At 41.1% G+C, this 22452-nt stretch overlaps 1 protein-coding gene across 2 annotated transcripts in view; it reads right to left on the reverse strand.

Moving 5' to 3' along the window:
- FLT1 (fms related receptor tyrosine kinase 1) overlaps window positions 1-22452 on the reverse strand; it is a 175718-nt gene that overhangs the window by 96679 nt on the left and 56587 nt on the right. For both annotated transcript variants that reach the window (XM_072719891.1, XM_072719890.1), the window contains exons 8-10: window positions 22322-22439; window positions 19782-19951; window positions 19217-19376 (exon numbers count right to left, since the gene is read on the reverse strand). In XM_072719891.1, coding sequence (XP_072575992.1) covers window positions 19217-19376; window positions 19782-19951; window positions 22322-22439 — 448 coding nt within the window. The remainder of the gene's footprint in view (window positions 1-19216; window positions 19377-19781; window positions 19952-22321; window positions 22440-22452) is intronic.

Below are 22452 nucleotides of genomic sequence, written 5' to 3' on the forward strand. Positions count from 1 at the left end.
ACCATGTCTTAAGTGGCCCCATTAGGCCAGCATCTCCAGGGTACAGGGGCCATATCTACTTATTCACTCTGTCCTCAAGGTACAAGGGCCAAGCATGCCTGTGGCACTCCATGAACATCTGTAAATGTTCATGGGGGACCGATACTCTGTTTCTAGAAAGAGCTTTCATTTGTTTTAGTTGTTCATTATTTTCAAACATAATTGGTAAGTACAGCCTTAGTGTAATAAAGCTCCATATACTCATCACCCGGACGTAACAGTTATCGGGGTTTTGCCACAGTTGTTTTGTCTATACTTATTTCTTTCCATTTTTCTCTCCTGTGAAGTATTTTAAAGCCATTCTCAGATGTTGTGTTATTTCAGCCCTACATACTTCAGTGCATATCCCTGAAAGAATGTACTTTTTGAAAGTACATGAAAATAATGCATTATGCCTAGTTGTACCTGTTTCATAAGCCAGATGTCCCCAAGTGTTGTCCAAATATCTCTTTTACAGTTAGGCTGTAAGATTTAAAATAAGAAAGAATAATAGGGACTGGCCATTCCTTAAGGAATTTATGCAATTTCTAACAGATATTCTTTATAGTCATCAGGTAAAGTAAGTGAACATTTTAACTGTTATTGATTAGTAGAGGAAAATGAACCCAAGAGAAATCATATAGTTTCTCCTTTACTTGAAACATTTTAGTGCTAGTTTTGAAATCTGAAGTCATTTTGCTATTTTTCAAAGACCCTACTCTCCGTTTTTTGGACTGTAACATTCATGCCTTGAGCCACTGGTTGACCTCATGTCCTTCACATACATTCAATGCATTTACAGGTATACACAACGCACATATGCCTTACATGTAGATAGGTTTATTACACGGGCACACCTGTATTGGCCTTGTGCCATCAAACAGCTGACGTTCTCTTGTATCTGGAAAAGAAGCTTTTAATTCCATTCCTTTTCCCCCAAAGAAGTGAAAAAGATAAACGGATGCCTCAGGCAGAGATCTTAATTGCATACTCCTGGTCTTCAGGAAAGGCAAAGAAATATGTTGGAGTACAGCAAGTCTAGGCGTTTCCCGAGGGAAGTGCAGTCTGCTGCCCAAGTTCATGCAGGGCTGTCAGCCTCTGACCCCCACCCCCGGCCCCCAGGGGTGGCAGCTGATGGCAAAAGCCCTAGTATGGAAACTGTAGGCTAGACTCACGGCAGGGTCCTCCCAGTGCAAAGGACACATTCTGTGGCCATTTTCTAATTTGGGGACTGTTTTCTTTTTTCTTCTTTTTCCCTCTTTGTAATTGGAACCATAAAAATAGCATGTCATTTAGGAACCTGACTATATAACAGCACTTGAAAAGAGATTTAGGGGGAAGGGAATTTGCCTAAGCCTTAAGAATACATCAAGCTCTTAAGGAAGTAGATTGTGCCATGTTTGAAGATGCAAAGATAATCACTGTGCTGGGAACCGTCTTGAGGGGGGAGGAAGCCGAACAACAAGAGGAAAGCAGCGTTCACTCCTGATTTCGCACAGGAAGCCCACAGCACCTCCTGCCAAAGGGAGATAAGAAAGCTCCCAGGCACTATTCTGGACAAGGCCACTGTTATCAGCTTCAGCTCTGCGCGGTCCTCTCCATGCTCCAAGCCTCTGTCTCTTGCCTAATGAGCTTTCGGACTCCTACCTCCATTTGCATACAGAGTGACAAATACAATAGCATGGAGGTATTTATAACCATTGAGACGCAAAAAATTTCCGGGGTAAGGGTGTATTCCATGTCATCTCATCAATTGCCCTGGAGTTGAAACAAATTCGTTTTGGACAAGAGATTGATATAAATAAGTTAAAACAAAACAGCCAATTATGAATCCAACACATGGAGCTGAGACCCTACGTGTGACATGTCAGTCTGTCTAACTCCAACTGGGAGCCATCTGTGGGACTCTCCCACCTGGTCTAAGTAACCAGGCTGCTTCTTTCCATCCATAATGGGAAAACACCACCCTCCATAGGTGCAGATGGCATTACAGACCTGCATGCTCTGGTTGATTTATCCTGTAGTGGTGATGGATTTGCCCTATTCCCTTCACATTCATAAATATTTGGCTCCTATGTGACCAAAGACAGATGAAGGCAGTCTGGGGCCACAGCCAAAGACAAAGCTAGCACTGAGGTCCAACCTGCAATCTTGACTGCTGCTCCTAACAGGCAAGCTAACCAGCCAATGGGCTATAATAATTGTAATATACACCATGCAATATTATACTCTATTTTCTACATGCTAAGCACCATGCTAAGTGGTTCATATATTCTATTTCATTAAACTACACAACCTAAAAAAGTAGGTGCTATCATCCCCTCCCCCTTTAATGGACAGGGAAATTGAAGATTAGAGAGGTTAAGTAAATTACCCAAGGTTAAACAGCTAGTCAATGGCAGAGGCAGAATTTTCATCAGTTCTGGCTCATTCCAAAATCTGTGCACTTAACCCTTACCCCACATGCAACATAATATCCGAATATCATCATATACCAAGAGATTTTCATACTTCAGTGCTCCTTTGTATATAGGAAGAAAAGGCTGCTCAAACATTCACTACACAAATTCTATTACTGCACTGGGGATTTAATGCCTTTTTCTTTTTCTTTTTTTTAGCCCTTTCTGCATCAAAGCTTCTTCCCAAAATTTAGCAAACAATTCTTACCACACACCAACATGTATTCAGTGCCCAAAGTGTGCAAGCTGCACAATTACAGCTTATAGCAGAACTCCCTTTGCCATCCAGGCTCTGAACTCAGTTCCCACTTAATTTCACAAATCCTGTCGACCGCCTAATAGGAAAAGCAGGGCAGAGTGTACCAAAAGGCCCATTTGTGTTCACCTGTGCTTTTTCTTAGTGCTGGCTTTGAACAATTCTGATTTTCAGACCTTCTACATTCTTCCTGCTTTCCTTTCCCCTCACCTTCCCTCAGACACAGAGCTCATACTTTCTTTAGAGGATGGCTGGTTGCATCTGGTGGAATCAGAAGGGAGCATCCAGCTGGGTGAGCGTTAGCCACTGATGGTTAGTATCTGTTCATTCTTCGAAGTGGTGTTCTCAGAACAGTTCAACACTTCACCGAGCCTTTCTAGAAGCCAACCATCTGTTTAGTGCCTGTTACGATACCCACAATCTCCTGGAGTTATCCAGTATGACTTCTCATTTCTTAAATGATTTCTGCTATTTCCAGAAGGTTCTACTCCATAGTCTAAATCTCAACGTAAGAAGAGATGGCTTTTTTTTTTTTTTTTTGGCTCACCTTTTTCATCCCATGATAAATAAATGATATTAAGCTGATCTTTCTTTCAACATTTCTGTTCTGCTAAATCCTGACTCTTGATTGGCTGAAGGGAAACTGGCTGTTACTGAGCTACTGCTAATAGACCAGGCCTGGACTAGGGGACTATGCACATTTAAGTCCAACTAATTTTCACAGTTGCCCTTAAGTGAAGCAGGCATTATAAATGACCATTTCAAAAATCATTTTACTACTATGGAAACCAAGACTCAGAAAAACCAAATGCCTTCCTCAGACTCCCACAGAACCTAGCAGACCTGGGATCATAACCCAGATATGTTCAACTCTTTTCACCACACCAGAACTCAATCCATCACATAGGACAAATTCTGTTCCCAAGGAGCCTCCTCAAACTTCTATCACCATTCTTCACAGGGTGAATCTGGCTCAGAGTCACAGGCTAGAGGAAAACTCTGGGGGTCCTCTGAATCAAACTGGTACAAAGTCAGACACCAAGAGAAAGTGCAAATTTAGCTTTCAAAAGGAGAAGCAGCACCTAGTCGTTTGGTAAAGGAGGAAAGGGCAGAAGATTATTTTGTAATTACATTTTTGACATAAATTGATTTGTTTTGATCATCAAAATGTTTTGATGCTAAAATTATAGGAACTCCTGGGTTCCTACTGGCTGATGAATTTTATCATTTAAAAAAATTTTCCAACGAAATAACGAATCCAACTTTTATCACAATCTTAGTCTTCCCTCTAACTTATTTGTGTCTGCACGATCCCAGACATGCTCTGGGATGAAGTTAGCCTGTTTTACTATGAATTTCAATACTTGAAGCAGGCAGCACACTTTAAAGAGGGCCTCTGGGGTGGGTGTGGGGGTGCGCAGTGGTGAGCTGAGCACCCAATCCCCAATGGCTGCCTATTTGAGCCTGAGCCATGCCTAGCAATGAATGTATCGATTTATAATTAAAACACACTTCATTGGAAAAGAGGCTCTAGAAAACTCTACAAGGTCTCAAGACAGAGAATAATCTCTTTCTCCCTTTTTCTCTTTTGGATGATGAGATCTAAGGACTTCTGGTGTGAATTCTGCTTATCTGTTTAATGGGATTTGACTGCACGTGCTAACTCTGATTAGAATCTGTTTGTACAGAATATTGAATCATTTCAAGTTAGGAAACAAAGGGGTAGAGCAGTAATAAAGAACAAATCGAGGCTGTAAAATGTCTTTAAAAAAAGCCTAGAAAGGAAAAAAAAAAAAAAGACCACCTGGCAGCCAGCCAGAGGGCATGGCCGGGGCTGGTTCCCCATTATGGTGCGCCATCCTGTAGCAGGGCCTGATGTAAACTTTGCTCTGCTACTGTGGGTGTTGTGTCAAAACATTAGTGATAGTGTATCTGAGCCATCAGATTAATAGAATCTGCACACACTCTCTATTCCCCTCCTCTCACGTTCTCTCAAAACAAATAAAACAATATAGGGGAGGGGATGCTGGCAGAAAAAGGTGCGGAGTTGGAAGGAGTGTTTAGACAGAATGGTTCCTGCTCCTTCTGCTCCAGGAAGAGGGCCTGGGCCTTCAGGGTGGTCACAGGGTCACGCTGAGGGGATTCTGGACAAGTGGCTCTCTTGCACACAGGGAGACCTTGTGACGCCTTGGAGCCCATACTGAAAACTACTTCTTGTCTGAATGGAGAGGGGGGAGTGGAGAAGGCTTCTCAGGGATTGAAGGCTCTGGGTCAGCTCCTTGGACAATGGTGGAGGTGATCCAGCGCCCTGGCCACCTCTGTTTCGATAAGAGCTTTTCCGTGAGCATCTTGGCCTGCGCTGCTTCCTGCCCTCCAGGGTCTCGTGGTCCATTCACACTCAGAACAAGGCCTGTCTTCCCAGCCTCTGCTTTCCTTCCTCCTCTCTCCCTGCTTGCTTCCACCAACAGCTCCAAGCCACCCATGACTCTGTTCTCTCTTTTACAGAACCTGAGCCAGGCCAAGGCATCCTTGCCACCCTGACCAGGATGACAAAGGATGGGATACTTACTAGGCCACACCCAGGTGTGGGTCATAACAAGAACACCTACTTTGTTCATTCATTTTTTTCTTCTAAGTGAAAAGACTGCTCAGTTGAGGAAGGGTGATTTGATAAATAAAAATTCCTTAGGAATGGGATCCCTGGGTGGCACAGCGGTTTGGCGCCTGCCTTTGGCCCAGGGCGCGATCCTGGAGACCTGGGATCGAATCCCACATCGGGCTCCCGGTGCATGGAGCCTGCTTCTCCCTCTGCCTCTCTCTCTCTCTCTCTCTGTGACTATCATAAAAAAAAAAAAAAAAAAAAAAAAAAAATTCCTTAGGAAAATCTCAAGAGGAGCTACAAATAATATCTTGAATCCATTCAAGGAATCTTAAGGTGTTAACTCTATTTCAAGCTATTGTTACATTTTGTTCTCACGGAAAGGAAGAGAGCACATTACCTTTTATATAGCTGTCAATGCTGAAATGTCCGAAGATCCTTCAGCCGTAGGGGTGGGCAATCACAATTTAGCATTAGGAACGTAGAATTGAGACCTACTCTGACCTGAGTTCAAATCATAGTTTTACTACTGCCTAGTTTTGTAAGCCTGGACAGCAAAAACCCAGCTATGAGAATCAGAGTCACAGAAAGTTGCTCAGAGAACTTAGAATCTTTTCAATCCTTTGAATAATTCTTAAACAGACAAATCATATAACTTTTAAAAAAATTATTTGAGAGAGAGCATGCACACGTGTGATGGGGAAAGGGCAGAGGGAGAGGGAGAGAGAGACTCTCAAGCAGACTCCTGGCTGAGTGCAGAGCCTGACTCGGGGCTTGATCTCATGACCCTGAGATCATGACCAGAGCCAAAATCAAGAGTTGGACTCTTAACCGATTAAGCCACCCAAGCACCCTGCATTGTACCACTTTTAATAAATTCTGGTTTGGTGTTATTCCACTGATGAACACTAAGGAATGTGATGATTTCCAGTCCCGTGACACTCACTGAAGTAGAAATGTGTTTGAGGAGTTTGTGCACACTACATCCCAAGGATTATGACAGGAGAAATCATTTTTCTCAAATTTCAGTTTCCTGAAAGCTTTTTCTTGGTTGGTTTTTATCTGATGGGCCCCTTAATCTTCCAAGTGTCTATTTCATTTCTCTTTCTCTCTCTTGACACTAGAGAGTAAAAGCATATGGGCCGTTATCTTAGTACTGGCCTCACCGCATTTTCTCCTTTCATTCAGGTTTGCTAAATTATTTATTGTACTCTTTGTAAACCAACTCAAATTCTTTGGGAAATGAATGTGTCCTTAACATTGCAAACTCAAAAGAAGTAACGCCATGTTACCATGTCTTACTGGTTTTATTATAGGAGTTAAAAGATAAACAGAAGGGAAATAATTTACAGAAGATCTTTTTGCTGTCCATGATGGCGAATATCAGGGTGATACTCAATGAGTTAATTTATGTAATGTGCTTAGCACAGTGCCCAACACACAGTAGATAGATTGATAATATAAGCTGTCATTTTATTATCTCACTAGATAGAGAGCTACTTAAGAGCTGGGACTATGTTTATTCATCATTATAACCTTATGGCCTAGCCCAGCCACCTGTAAACAGTAGAGGAGCACACCCATCTCCACCTCACACTGAGGAGAAGAGTGAATCCTGACAATGCCCTGACTAGATGTGGATTCAACCCCTATGTTAGGTGTCAACCTACCATCCATCACATACCTCAAATGTGCTGAAAAAAGGGGCACTACTGACCCTCAAATGACCTCACACATATCCTCTCAACTAAGCACTGTCACCACCATCACTGCCTGGCCACTCACAGTGAGGAGTACCAGTAGAGCCAGAGGGTCTGATTGTATGAAGCCCTCACAGTGTAACCCATATCTGACAAACTGATAGTCCTGGACAATTTCAACTTAGGCAATGAGGCTGATGTGTGGAGAAGCATCTTTTGGTCTAACAGAAAATAGAAGACCAACCAGCACTTCATCTTTCCTCAAGAGTAGGCAAAAATAATGGCTTATAATTATTAGCACCATTGTGTTCAAATAAAAAAAAAGTATATTCATACATGTTCCATTTAAGAAGTAACATCATATCCTCTGAAAGTAGAAGATTTAGATCCTTCAGTTATTAAAGAACATATACATTTATTGAAGAGACAAGTCAAATATGTGCTCATGTATCAAAATATCAGAAAAATATCAGAATATAACTGAGCACAAGTAAGTAAGATGTCAAGAGCCCCTAGGCTAGCATAGCTGGGTCAAGAATTGGGTCAATGAATGTTTGAATAGCTGAGGCAGAATTTTCAAATGCGAGTAGATTTAGGATATTATAGCTCCTCTAATTTCCAAAAAAAGAAAAAAAAGAAAAAAAATCTGAAAGTTCTACCCTTTCTGTTCCATTCTAATTTCTTTGGAGTAAATCACCATAGTCAGAAGACCTGTCTAAAGATGCAAGCACAGGGGAGCCTGGGTGGTCAGTCGGTGAAGTGTCCGACTGTTGGTTTTGGCTGAGGTCATGATCTCAAGGTTCAGAGATGGAGCCCTTGTGATGGACTCTGCACTCAGTGAAGAGTCTGCTTGGGACTCATTCCCTCTCCTTCTGTCCCTCCCCCTTCTCTCTCTCTCTCTGTCTCTCTCAAATAAGTAAATAAATAAATTTTTTTAAAAAAATTAAAGATGCAAGCATATTTTCTGGGAGAACATTAACCTAACAGCACGGATCATTTTGTCAGAATACTGTCAGCTTTCACAGGATACTCATGTGCATATAATGCCACCTCAGAAGGAAGCTGCTTTGCAGTGGGCAGCCCTAGAGTAATCTAAAAATACTTGACAAGTTCCAGCAAACAAACTTAGCCCTCACAATGCACCAGCCACAGAACTAAATACTTCATATATACTTCATAAATGAGCTGTATACTAGCTCATTTAATCCCTGCAAACAAGCTTAAGGTATCAGTGCTACTATCTCTATTGTGTAGATCGGGAAACTCAGACATACAAAGGTAGTTTATTTTACCAGGAAGCTGGTAGACAGTAATAGGTGGTAGAGCCAGGATTCAGGCTCTGTAGCCCATGACCTTAAATTCTAGACTATATTTTTCTGCATCCTAATACCTTTTAAAATTGGTTCTTGATGTCATTAACATGGGCCTCTCCAAACATATTTGTTTCTGGATCATGAGCTTGTGCCCCCAAATTAATCAACTTAAGGTCTAAGTAGTTATTACAGAGCCAACCCTCATAATGAAAATGAAGTGCCTGGTTGATGATGTGAGAGAAAGCCACTCACTTATAGACTCTGACACCAGAAAACCAGGGCTGGTTTTCTAACAAGGTACTTAAACTTTCTATAATGGCAATAATCCCAGATCTGCCTCACAGAAGCTCTGTAATAATTAAATGAGGCAGTACATATAAAGCAACATTAAACACTTAATGTACTATAAAGTACTCAATAATTTTCAGCTACAAAAGAAATAAAAATAGAAAGCCTAGGCCATAGAGTCTTCTGGACATAATCTTCTATTTGGCTCTAAGTAGTCTCCACCCATTCTCGTTTTCCTCACCTTATTTACCCAAAGGCTTTTTCACATGAGGGAATTTCTCAATAAAGTAGCAATCAGTGATCATGTTACATAGTTTTCAATGATGAAGACAAGGCATCTGGAACGTTAAAAGCCTCAGGAAATGGGATAACATGCCCCCAGATCATTTTTTTTAATCTACCTATTTATTTTTAAAGATATTATTTATTTGAGAGAGAGAGAGAGAGAGAGAGAGAGAGAGAGAACATGAGTGGGGGGTAGGGGCAGAGGGAGATAGGGAGAAGCAAACTCCGCACTCAGTGGGGAACCCCACAGGGGTTCGATCCCAGGACCCTGAGATCATGACCTGAGTTGAAGGCAGATGCTTAACCAACTGAGCTACCCAGGAGCCACCACCCCCTCCCCCGATCATTTTTTAAAAAGCTCAAGTGAAAATCCAAGTTCTTGGATTCTAAGGCTTTGATCTTCAGATGTGCAGGACAGAGTTTCAGGGACACAATGCACATGACACATGCTAAAGACGGGTGACAGAAATAAGACCACCAACAATGAACCTGTGAAAGTCTATCAGTCCACGCAAGTTAAGTGATGAGTTGGCCCATGTGCAGTTGATACCAGAAGAGCCAAGCATTAGCCAGGAAGGGGGGCTGAGGTAGAATGAATGGCTGGCTCAACTATTTAGCCCTCATATGAAAAATTCTACATCAGGTTCATATCCAGCTTTCCAAGTTTTGGTTTTCAATTTTCTCAGCCCAAACCTGATGAGCCGGCCAAGTTATGCTTGGTGCATGTCCTTTTCAACTCTTCATCCCATTCCTATCCCCATGTCCTTCTGTCATATCTATGTTCCTTTCTGTTTGCTGTTCTAGTACCTACCCATCATCTTTAGGACTCAGGTCTTATTTCCCCCAGAGTTTCCTTGAAACTGTAGTCCTTATTACCTACCAGCCACTGAAACCATGACAGTTCATTTATTCATCCAGGTTACAGGCCCCTCCCATGGAGACTCAATGCAATGTTATGGTGGAAATAAGAACGAACAGGAATAATAGACAGGAAATCAGAGACTTGGGCCCAGTCCCAGGCTTGCCATGAACTCGCTGTGAGGTGAGGGATAATTATCTTTGTGCCAGTTTCTCCTCTATAAAACAAGCTCTTCTTAATCTTGAAGATTCCCTAATTCTAAGTGAATGAAGCATTCCAGGTGAGTAGGTCAAGGCCTGTGGAGACGTCCATGTCTTTACTGCATTTACTCATCAACTATAAACTCAAGCTTTCTCCTTCATTTTCTTTCATCCTCCCCTCCCCCTCAGCCCATTCTTTGCCTCCTGCAAAAACCCACAGCTTTGTGAGCCCCCTCTCTGAGGTCTGAGTGCTTGCTGAATCCTGATCCAAAAAATTAATCCTGAACAACAAAGGAGGGAATGAGACTCCCCTGCAAGAGAGCAAACCCCCCCGCATGGAGAAAAAGTCATACAGAGGGCCAGTGCCACCACAGCAGAAGTGCCAAATTGACTGACTTCCTTTCCTCCTCAGGTTGGTCTTATTTAGACCTGCTTGTCCCACTAGGTTTATACTCGGTCAAAAGGTCTATTCGCACCTGTAGGTCTGGTGCCCAGACCACTACAGGTCATCATCACCAGTTCCCAAAGTAATCGTGAAATCTGAGTCAAATTCTCCCAGATGCTCTTTCTCCTCTTCCTTCCCATCCTCAGTGCAACTCTAACTTCCAGGTGGACTTTGTGGGATCACTGGCTCAAGAGTAAACACAGTGGGTTAGGCAAGTCCCCCTTGAGGATTTCTGTGACTTTCTCTGGGAACCCATACGGTGTACTTAGAGGAATCCCATGGGACACCAATGAAAAGTAACCTTCTGAAATGCCAACCTACTTAGCCTCTCCTATTCCATGATCTGAAAACACCTGAGAAATAACTTTCTGAGCCTCAGTTTCCTGGTGAGGAAATTATGTCCATTCTGTAGAATTGTACAGATCAGGGACACTGTATGGAAAGGGGAGAACACAGCTTTGGCACTAGGAAGGGCTCATTGATTACGTCTGTTATCATTAAGTATATAGTGGCATTTGAGGTGACAAGACATCCTGAGGCTTCTAGAGAAAGTAGGAAGAAACAAGTTCTACTGACTTGAAGCGCATTTTAAGACACCATCTGGCCATAGTCTAAATCCATTATATCCTTTCTATCTTCTCAATGCACCAGGCTGTATTTTTTCACCTAAAAGGGCAGGGAGGCTACATTAAAATCAGTGACCAGAGTTTATATTTCAAGAAATAGTCTCCCGATTTTATTCCTTGTGCTATACCACTATGGGGGACTGGGGTGGGGGTTTCCTTAAAAAAGGAATAAAACAGTCTATTAAGTTATTGGAGGTCTAACTAAAATGTAGACTTCCAAGAACAGGTGCATGTCTTATAAGTGATCTGTCCTATTTATCTATTACCTAAGGCTCTTGTGTCTGGACATTAGTTTCTAGATTCAGTCTTGAAAATACTCATTCAACTTTTAAAAATCTGTGAGTTTTAAAAAATCAAAGAAAATTTGAGAGGCTCACCCATCTTTTTTATGGAAACTTCCCAAACCATATGTCATTACCTTCTGATATTCCTAATCCTGGGAAGCAACGCTGAATTTGCTCAAAAGATCCCTCTAAAAACTGCTCTGCGTAGACTTCCTATGACTCAGCCTTTTGGTTTAATTTAAACACATAATGAAATATTTGACAGCAATTACAGGAGACAGTTAATTCATTAGAAACAATTATTCATCAGACTCGTATTACCATGAGGAGTGGGAAAAAGAGGCAAATCTCACAAAGCAGAGAAAAGTGGCAGAGAGGCATTTGGCAAATGAACTCGTGCTCTGTTCTCAGGACTTTGTATGAAATATTAATAAGGGCCCTCGTCCAAACATTCACATTGGGCAGCATGCACTTCCTCATCCAGCAATTATATAACAGAAAGCAAGAAGTTTCTCATTAGTAAGTGAACATTCACGTTTGCTTGTGATGAAAGCCTCCTGTAGAAGACAGCCAGATTAATTTGAGCTTGTTTGTTCAAGCTCAAAGTTCTGCTAAAGTGGTCTCCAGTGAATGAGTCTTCCTTCTTTAAAATCCCCATTTTGATTCAGGGTTTTGTGTATGGCACGTTAAAACTCTCGATGGTGTGCCTGGTTTGAGTCCATAAACCCATACGTACCTTGCATGGAAAATCTGGCAAGAGACACATGGACACAAATTATATGTATGCTTAAGAGCGATGTGATAAATGTTAAAAAAAAACATGCAGTATGTGATATTTCCAAAAGGAAAGGTCTTCTTAAATCATGCTTTCCTTTGACATCGGACCTACAGATAGCCCCTAGGAAATGTTGACCTTTTCTGTGTTTAAATTGTTTAAAACTTTCATTTTATAGATAGTAGAATATGGGACATAACATTGTTTCAGCCCCAAAATAACAGACCTTCATGCTGGCAGTCAATTAAATCCTTGAGTACATTTCTAATTAACTACCATTAACAATTGTTTTGTTTGGGTCCTGTTAGGTTTGTGCATCAGCGGGGTATGTCTCTCAGATGATCTCAGATGATCTATCCCTCACACATCCCTAATGATCCAAGCCTTCCTTTCTTTGCCAATTTGCTGATGTAAACAATAGAGAGATGCAATTAAGCGAGTCCTTCTCCGAGTTCCTAGATGCCTCTGCTTTCCTTTATTTTGTAGGCCACCTCCCAACAACCCCCCCCCCCCCGCCCTGCCGCCCCCTGGGAAGCCCAGCAAAGCACACTTGGTCCTGGAGTGGTCTGCTTTCCCAGACCCAAACCCCAGTCCTCTACCGCTGGGCAGGTGAGGCGGGTTCCAAAATGGGACATCAAATTGTGCGGCGGGGATTATCACATCCTATTAAACTTCTAAAGCGTGTAACTATCTGAGACTCCAGATCTGACTGGCTTTAGAGTTCTGGAAGCAGTTCCTTAAAAATTCCATGTACACCTATCACGTTTTTCTTAGAAAATCCACCATTTTGGCTAAGAAAGTAATACAGAATACTCTACCCTCCTCACCTGCCATGAGTTGAGAATCCAATTACATTTGTTTGCATTCCAGAGGGACTCATTGGCAAAAGATCAAATAAAGCAAGCGAGGTTTTCGGGCTAAGTGGGCAAAGAATGATAATGCCTTTGCTTTTCGGGCTAAGTGAGCAAAGAATGATAATGCCTTTGCTTGGCTGGGCTGGGCCAAGACTGGCACAGGTAGTCCAGGTTGGCAATGAAAAAAATGTGGGTTGACATCCGCAGTGGGGGAGCTGTGGGTTGTTTTTTTAATGGGTAATTACTAGCATTATAATTATTGAGGCAGCTCTGTACCACAGAATACATACTTAGATGGAAGCCCTTCTCTTACAACCATTCAACTTTCACAGGTTCATTTTTTTCAATGAATTGGGCACTGATCCCCAGAATTAATCCTCGGGTCAAATTGCTTGATAATTTGTAAGAAGCAGAAGGGGGGAAATATCAATGTGCCACAACTAGGAAATTATTTCAAGCTTTTCTGAATGAAGAAAATGTCGTTTTAAGTGATTTTCTCATTTCACTCATGAATAGCTATGTATTATAGGAAAAGGGAAGCAGGGCAGTTACCATTTACAGAAGGGGAAATTGAAACACAGATTAAATAACTGGCCAAGGTCACAAAGAAGTCAGGGCCTGTGCCAAGAATAGAACCCACTTCCTTGCTTCCCGGGTCTCTATCCCTGAGACTGGGAAATGGACATTCTGCAGGTACACGTCCAGAGAGAATAAGTAACAGATATGTTTGATCTTACATAATAAAACATAATGGCCAACAGTGTGGATCTTTGTTTTCGCACGGTTGGTGCGATAAGTAGATGGGTGACAGTGTATTTGGGTTGAACACCAATGATGTGCACAACGCATTTGTAACATGCGAGCAATGTGAATGTAGCAGAAGGAGCAAAGGTTTCTCTCTATGTATTTTTACTGGTCACCACCAATAGCTGGCAAAGCAAATGAGATTTTTCCCAAAGAACTCAATTCACTTAACGGTTTTTTTCCACTAAAAACAGCATAGTTTGTGCTGCCACTCTGTAATCATCTATCAGTGTTACATATGACCTCGACAGTTAGATGGGGACAGAGAATGAAAGCAGCCTGTGACAGAAAGAGCGTGTGCTCTAAAAACAAAGCTGCAGTTAATCGCAGCGGCTGCAGGCCTTCACCCTCCCCTCCCCAGAGAAAAGACACAAACACATTCAACATTTGAAAGGCAAGCCTTTCAAAAATCAAAAATCAAATTTCAAAAATCAAAAAACATTTGAAAAGCAACCTCAGAGGGGTAGATGCTGGGCACTGACAGGAGCTGGGCACTGACAGGGTCGGGGAGCTGGGCTGGGGAGCTGGGCTGCATTCATGGGTTAAGGGCGAGTGTCAAGAAGGACTCAGCTGCGGCCCACTCACCACCCTCCTCTTTGCGGGGAGTAAATGGCCCAGCCAGGTCTGAAATCTCCAGTCAGCTGCCAGTGGGGCTCCTCGGTGCTCAAGCACGCAGCAATAAATACAGCCTCCCACCATCTCAGACTCTTCCCAAGAAAGTGCAATGGGTGATCTGAGTACCAGCATCATGCCAAGGCTGACCGATCCGTTTCCAGCTGGGCCCCACAAATCCATCTACTCCATTTCCCAAAGAGGGGTCCCTTCCCTCCAGTTCAAGACTGTTATTCATTCCTGTAGAGACCATTCTCCATGCTATGCCCCGGGAGATGGAACCAGCACTGTGGCAAAGCACTATGTGAGCAAGCTCAGCTCACTACAGGGCGGTGAGTCGCACTCAGTAGTCCCACTCAGTTCTTCAACATCCGGGGGAGAGGGGTGGTGAACTTCTAGAATCTACTGTGGGTTCACCAAGTAGGAATCAGCTCTCCCATGTCCCATGCTGCCCCACCCTGGCCTTTGCCAACCCACAGGTCAGAACCACTTCCTCCCATGACAGGAAACGAGTGAGTGAGGCAGGCCGCACACACCAGGATGGTTGTTTCGGTCCCCCACTGCAGTTTTTCATAGTCTTGCTTTTCTTTTTGCTTAACTCATCTGTATTTCCTTTGTTTTTCTTCTGAAAAATCACATTAATTTTTTTGTCAATTCTACCCCCAGGCCTACTACATTTCTATTTCTCAAGCCCAGCAAAATCACACTTGACTTTCCACCATTTGTGTTCACTTCTCAGAAACTTTAGGTTAAAAATTGTCACTGTTGTGAAACTAGCTCTATAGTAGGCAGAAAATTCTTTTCCAGTTCCTTAAAAGTTTTAGAGCCTTATTAATTAGAGAATTTTATCCTACTGCTAGCGGTTATCACAACCTTGGCCTTTCTTCAGCATTCTGTCCATTACTTCATTCTATCCTCATATTGTCTCTGTGAAGTGTGTAGAATTATCATCCGTATGTTATATGAACAGAAGCTGTAAACTATGCACATGTGAAAGGGACTATAAGGTTACCTACCTTTATGCACATGCCCTAGGTTATGCCCATACTAATCTGGAACAAGTTTAGGAATATTTATTTAGAAGTCTCTGCTAATTGCTAAGGATGAGGAAAAATCCAAAATTCCACTTCATTGGGCATTGATAAGTTACTTTAAGGCTATTAAAATCTAGCTCTCCTACTACCTTACCACCCAAATGTGCAGGAAAGTAAAAGGGGAAAAATTTTTGTTATATTTCTTCCCCGCTCATTAGGAATGTGAATTGGAAAGTAACTACCTGGGATCCCTGGGTGGCGCAGCGGTTTGGCGCCTGCCTTTGGCCCAGGGCGCGATCCTGAAGACCCGGGATCAAATCCCATGTCAGGCTCCCGGTGCATGGAGCCTGCTTCTCCCTCCGCCTGTGTCTCTGCCTCTCTCTCTCTCTCTGTGACTATCATAAATAAATAAAAAATTAAAAAAAAAAAAAAAAAAGAAAGTAACTACCTTTTCCCTCTCTTTTATTAGCAATGTTTTATAAGAACAAACTCTGGGTGAATCAAAAGCATAGCTAAGACTTAGCAGTGTATCACTTTTTTTTTTAACGAGGAAATTTCTTCTAATGTTATTTATGGTTTAATTTCCACAAAGATGGACTAGTTGAGTAGTAGTTCTGACAAGTTTAAAATATATTTATGTATTTACTGGGTACTAGTAAATACATAAACTTATTAGTTGGCCATATTAAACCAATTAATAAGTTTGAGCTACTTAGGGGCACCTGGGCAGCTCAGTCAGTTAAGCGTCTGCCTTTGGCTCAAGTCATGATCCTGGGGTCCTGCGATCAAGCCCTGTGTTGGCCTCCCTGCTCAGTGAGGAACCTGCTTCTCTTTCTCTCTCTCCTACTACCCTACCCCTGCCTGGCACATACTCTCTCTCACTTGCTCTATTTCAAATAAATAAATAAAACATATTTTCTTTAAAAAAAAGTTTGAGCTACTGAAAAACATTCAAACCTCAAAACTAACCCTAATGCTTCGGTTGTGTCCATATATAGATATGTCCTTTAACAAGAGCCTAAAATTTAAATACCAAGAATTATTCTATATATTCAAGAGTAATGTGTATGTATTAAAATTGCCTAATCTCTTTTGACAGGCATGAACAGATACCACCATGCAAATATGTTACTATGTAACTCAAAATAAAATTCTAAAAATTCATGCGATAAAATGCCCTTTATTCAAATGTCACTAAAATTCTTATCTACAATGGTATCTAAGTGTTAGTATATAAAATACATTTATACAAAGACACATTTGAAAACTTCTAATAATTAAGGAAGGCTCCATTTATCTGCTAAGTTTAGCTTCTATCTGTTCTATTTGTGTCCTACCACACAAAGGTCCTATATATCTCTAAGTTAAATGTACTGATTTAACCATCAAGCATTGAATTCAGGCCTGACACAGGTAAGTTGCTCAGTCTGTTGACTTAGAAAAAAATAACTCTCTGTCTATTGACTTAGAAAAAAAATAACTTCTTAGGGATATGCATATTTTATAGCAGATAATTTCAAGTAATGACATAACATTTTTTTAAATGAAATATCACTGAAAAAGTTAAAGCTTGCATTTCTGATCTGTCTTGTGATTGGTTTTTTTAAAAAATGCCTTGATCAGAGCATAGGTCAAATGATCAACAAACATTTACTGAAGATTAGAGGCACTACTTTGAGTCTTGAGAGAAGTCAAAGAGGAATTACACATCCTTCCAGACCCTGGTAAGCTTACTCCATGACACAAAAGAAGGATCCCATGAACCAAAAAGAAATCAGAAGAAGAGAGCTAATGCCTCCAAAGTTTTACTTCAAATGACTTCATTCCCCAAACCATATTTTATTACTATTATTCAAACCCAACTTTATTTTTAAAAAAGATTTTATTTATTTATTCACAAGAAACACACACAGAGTGAAGCAGAGACATACACAGAGGGAAAAGCAGGCTCCATGCAGGGAGCCCCATGTGGGACTTGACCTGGGATTCCAGGGTCACACCCTGAGCCAAAGGCAGACACTTAACCGCTGAGCCACCCAGGTGTCCCCAAACCTAACTTTATAACATATTACCTCACTGACAATTATTATTTTCTAACAGAGTTCCTAGTTCTGTCCTAAATAGATTTGAAATTATATTTTTATTTTTTTAAGTAGGCTCCATGCCCAGCAGAGAGCCCACTGTGGGGCTCAAATTCATGACCCTGAGATCAAGACCTGAGCTGAACTCAAGAGTCAGACACTTAACTGACTGAGCCACCTAAGCACCCCTGGAATTGAAATTTTAGGTTTGCTATTGTCAAAACAAACATTAAAAACATCTATAAAAGGCCATTATGTTATTCCCTGAAAGTTCAAAACTTTATATTTTTCTCTAAATAGCTTAAATTATTTAGTTATTTTTCACTTATTTGCATGTTAGGTTGGCACAAATATCCAGGCCTTAAGGGGATGGAGAAATAAATATCCATAAATATGGATGCCTGCCCCTAAATTAGCAAAATCATACAAAATCTCAGTAGACCTCATTTTTTGGGGGGTTAAGTACCCATAGTGGTAAAGAAGATATTCAAGATTTGTAATTTCTCCATATTACTATTCTTAGCAAATGGCATTCACATGAGAAATCAGGACATGTGTGGAAACAGCTACTTCTCAGGAACCCTAGCACTCACTAGTAGCTTTCACTCTCAGAATGAAAGGCCTTATGCAAAAGATTACCACAGAAGATGAAGAGTTGAAATGGCAGGGAGAATCCAGAAAACCAAATAGCCACTCTTTATGCTAGATTCATGTCTCACCTTTTTATCAAGCTAAACATTTAGTTTCTGTTTTTTTTTTTTAAATAGCAATTTTCCCAAACACTCTGCAAGTGGAGTTAAAAAGCAATAAAGCAAATTTATGGCAAAGTGATTGCTCTTGGGCAGTCCCAATAATATCTTATTGTTGCACTTATCAATTCTATTCTCGTCCTTCAAATTAGCTCCCATGAACTGTCTTTAGCATCATGCCTCTAGACTAAACAAAAATGAGAAAAGAGAAACAGGACTCAGTCATCAACAGGATGCAAGGAAGCACTGCACAATGACCAGAAGGTAGGGACGTAGCCATTCGGCAAACACACAGTAAGCTTCTACCACTGTGTGTGCCTAGAGATACAGAGGTGCTCTCAGTCAGCTCAGGGCTCTAAGATAAAGCAAATGTATGCAAATGTATGCAAACCCAGCAAAGGATGCAAACCCAGAGAAGTGTTAAGGAGGCCCGCCTCATACAGAAGAGGGAGAAAGGAGTCTGAATGAGGCAGTCAGGAGAGTTCACAGAGAAGCTAACATAAGAGGTAAGCCTCAGAGGATAAGGAGGCAGCAAATGGGTGGAAGTGTATTTCAGATGAATGGAAGAGCGTGAGCAAAATCTACAATGGGTAATCATCAGTGCAGGGAAGATCTCCTATCACATCCAATGTTCACAAAATGGGAAATGGGAAGGCCACGGTAGCTGAATTAGCCAAAGTCTGGAGGTTTTCAGTTGAGAACAAGAGAACTGGAGTTCCAACCTGAGTTTCAGAAAAGGCTCACAAGGTGACCTTGATCCTGACCCTGTGCTCTGAACACTATCAACTAGAGAGAAAAACTAGAAATGAGGAAAGAAGAGTAGGTATTACCTACTTTTTCCTGTGAGAGGGAAAGCCTTTGCCCCACATATAACTGAATATTCCATTTGCAAACTTCCATGTGTGTCCATTAAAGAATCTTGAGTCCAAGTACGGCAAGTATTTGAAAGTTAATCTGGAAACAAACTGTCCTTACCTTGCTTTGGAATGATTATGGTTACAGGGACGCCAGAACCATCTGACTGTAGGTTGAGGGATACCGTAAATGGTACAGGTAAGGATTTGTCTGCTGCCCAGGGGATAGAGAGTCGGGTCTGGAAAGGATGACACGGCCTTTTCATAAATCTGGGGTTTCACTGGAAGAGAGATGAATAGGACAGAAGTCAAGAGCTGTGCGGTGACTTTTTCCTGGGCTACAGCATGAAAGACCACTTCTCCCTGGTTTTGATGTCAGGGAAACAAACACATGGTTGTTGCCATTAACAGCATTTTTTTTTTTTTTTAAGTAGAAGTGTTTTGATAACAGTAAAAAATTGATTCCATAGTATGTACATTATGATTACGATGATAAAAAAAAATCATACTTATGGAAGTTAATAAGCAGACATGAAATCAGCATGATGGGGGCATACATGGTTTTTAAAATAATCACTAAAAGTTTATTTTCTCTGATGTTGTGCTATTGACTTTCGATTTACCTATATTCCCAGAACTCTTTCCTTGCCCAGAACTGGAAGAAAGTAGAGGAACAGCAAGCTTACCATTTACAATTAAAGTGGTGGTGAGGTTTTTAAACACACTCGACTGCTTTATGGCCAACAAGATCATGTAGTCCCCCGCATCTTCTGCAGCCACATCTTTGATGATTAATGAGTAGCCATGAACCAAATAGCGAGCAGATTTCTCAGTCACGGGGAACCCATCTTTTAGCCTGTAGTTAAGAGTGTGATTGGGAAGTCACTCCATACTGCCTCTCAGATAGCATTTTAAAATACTGTCATTTACTTTTGTGAGCTCAAGCTGATACGCTCCAAGCCTTTTGGTCCTCCACATTCATTTTACAAAGATAGATGCTTACTTTTTGGTGAAGGGAGGTATGGTTTGTTTATTTATTCATTTTAAAGATTTTATTTATTCATGGGAGAGAGAGAAAGCAAGAGAGTAAGAGAGAGAAACAGGCTCCCCATGGAGCTGGGAGCTTGATTCAGGGATTCCAGAAACCTGGGATCAGGGCCTGAGCTGAAGGCAGGCGTTTCATTGGACTCAGCCACCCAGGCGCCTGTCAGGTATCGCCTGTCAGGTATCGTTTTTAAAGGGAGAAACCCTTCACACTTATTGGTAAGGAGGAAGAAGTACTTTGAAGGGAGAAAGAAAAGCGCTGGTTTTAAGGTAGCCACGAGGATGCTGGTCACCATGTGACTTAAGTATTCACCCAGCAGCACTGGCTGATCCCATCTAGATGTTTTCAGTTTTCCATGAGGGCTTCATCAGCAATCCAAGGGCCATTGTAAGTCAGATCAACTAGATCACTTCTCCAGATAAAAATAAAAATAGACTTTCCTATTGTGGTCTCATGTGGAGTTCTTATTAGTTGTATAAATGGTCACACCAGTTGTCCCTTTCATAAGCTATAGTAAAATCAAGATTATCAAGATTTGTTCCCCTGAGGAAGAAGAGCGAAGGTACAAAACTCACAAACAAAAGGTACCGAACTTAAAAAAAATTCTTTTTTACTTTAAATATAGAATCAATGCCTAGATATCATGTAATTGCATACAAGCTGAGAGTTGGGAGGCCTGAATGCTTGACTTGGCTCTGATACTCTGTGTTGTGCCCCTGACTTGCCTGTGTGAGCCTCAGTTTCTCCAAATTTTCTAGAGTTTCTCCAAAATTTAATGCTAAACTTCTATGATTTCATTGAATTGCACAGTTCTTTAGCTGGGCATTTTTTACTCTGTTAGAAGTTTATTGTGTTCTGTATAAAGGTTTAATATTGGAAATTAAATATTGGTATTAGCTTCTATCCATGCAAATGTTACGTGGTCTTGTAAGCAAATCATCATCACTAATGGGTCTTGGTTCCAAAGCAGTTGAAATGCCTATGCTCTATTCTATGACTGTAAATGTCATCTTAGTTTACTTTATTTCTCATTAACAAGTCAGTGTTTTCAAAGATGGATCCATTTATATGGTGTATGCGTTTTAGGCCCTGGCTACTTTGTTACAAAAGAAATTAGTGCTGTTTAATACATGGGGACACCCTCAGACACTTTTGAAACAGGGAATGTATCGCCTGGAGTGATTAAATTCCTATTAAGGAATTACATACAGCGGCAGGAAATTTATTATTGGATTTCTTGTACATTATAAAACAAAACAAAAAAAACTTTTCTGTGACAGCATGAAGGGGCATAGCACAAAGTTTAATTTTCTCTTTAACCCCCTACTAACTACCTGAGGAAACAGAAAACAAATACTTTAATCATAGGATACTGAAAGCAAAATAAGGCCTGGTGGAGGTGATTCTATAATGGCACCACTTCTATATTGTATGGGTTGTTTTCCTAATCAGTTTTGTACTTTATTCTTTGTTTAAAATGTAATGGTTTGAGCCAAAGATATTGGCATTTAAAAATGATTTAACAAAATGACTGTAGATTAGAAACAGATTACATTGTTTCACATCAGGTGTTGTACTAACACAAAAAGAACCTGCTTCAGGAATTTCTGAATATGTACCCTTTGAGCCAAAAAAAACTTAATTAGTTCAAGTTGGTCCTTTCCTCCACCCCTGCAGCTGAATAAGTCTTGTCTCTATTAATGTTTGTTTAATTTTAAAACAAGACTGGAACTTTCATCCCAGCTGTATATAAAAGAATTATTTTCAGATAATAAAAGAATTATTATCCTCATTACAAGGGCCCACTTCTTTAGGGTTAATAGAGCATGTTACATATTCAAGATGCTTCCTACTCATTGCCCAACATACTCCATTCAAAGGATGTTGACATCATGGGGAGGTTTGGAGATGCAGAAATTTAGTCACGGCTTGTGAATGGCTGAACTGAAGCACTCAGAAACACCTCATATCTCTTGCTCCATCCTGTGAGTTTCCCTTTCCCTCAGGCACATCCTACCTGCTTTGCTCCCAGGCCAGAAACCAACGCGGTGCTTGGCTCTCCACAACTGTCTGGGGAACATATCCTGGTATTTTTTCAGGAATTCAAATCACGGGGCTCCTGCATCTTCCTACTTACAAAGCACACATCTTAAACTGATAGGAAAATAATTATGATCCTACCACAGAACTTCTGGTGAGGGGAATGCCTTCACTTTCACGGACAGCCTGTAGGACCGCTTGCCAGCTATGGTTTCAAGCACATGCTCTTTTCGATGCTTCACAGTGATGAATGCCTTATCTTTGAAAAGAGA

Source organism: Vulpes vulpes, chromosome 9 (genome assembly GCF_048418805.1).
Source record: "Vulpes vulpes isolate BD-2025 chromosome 9, VulVul3, whole genome shotgun sequence".
Classification (NCBI taxonomy): Eukaryota; Metazoa; Chordata; class Mammalia; order Carnivora; family Canidae; genus Vulpes; species Vulpes vulpes.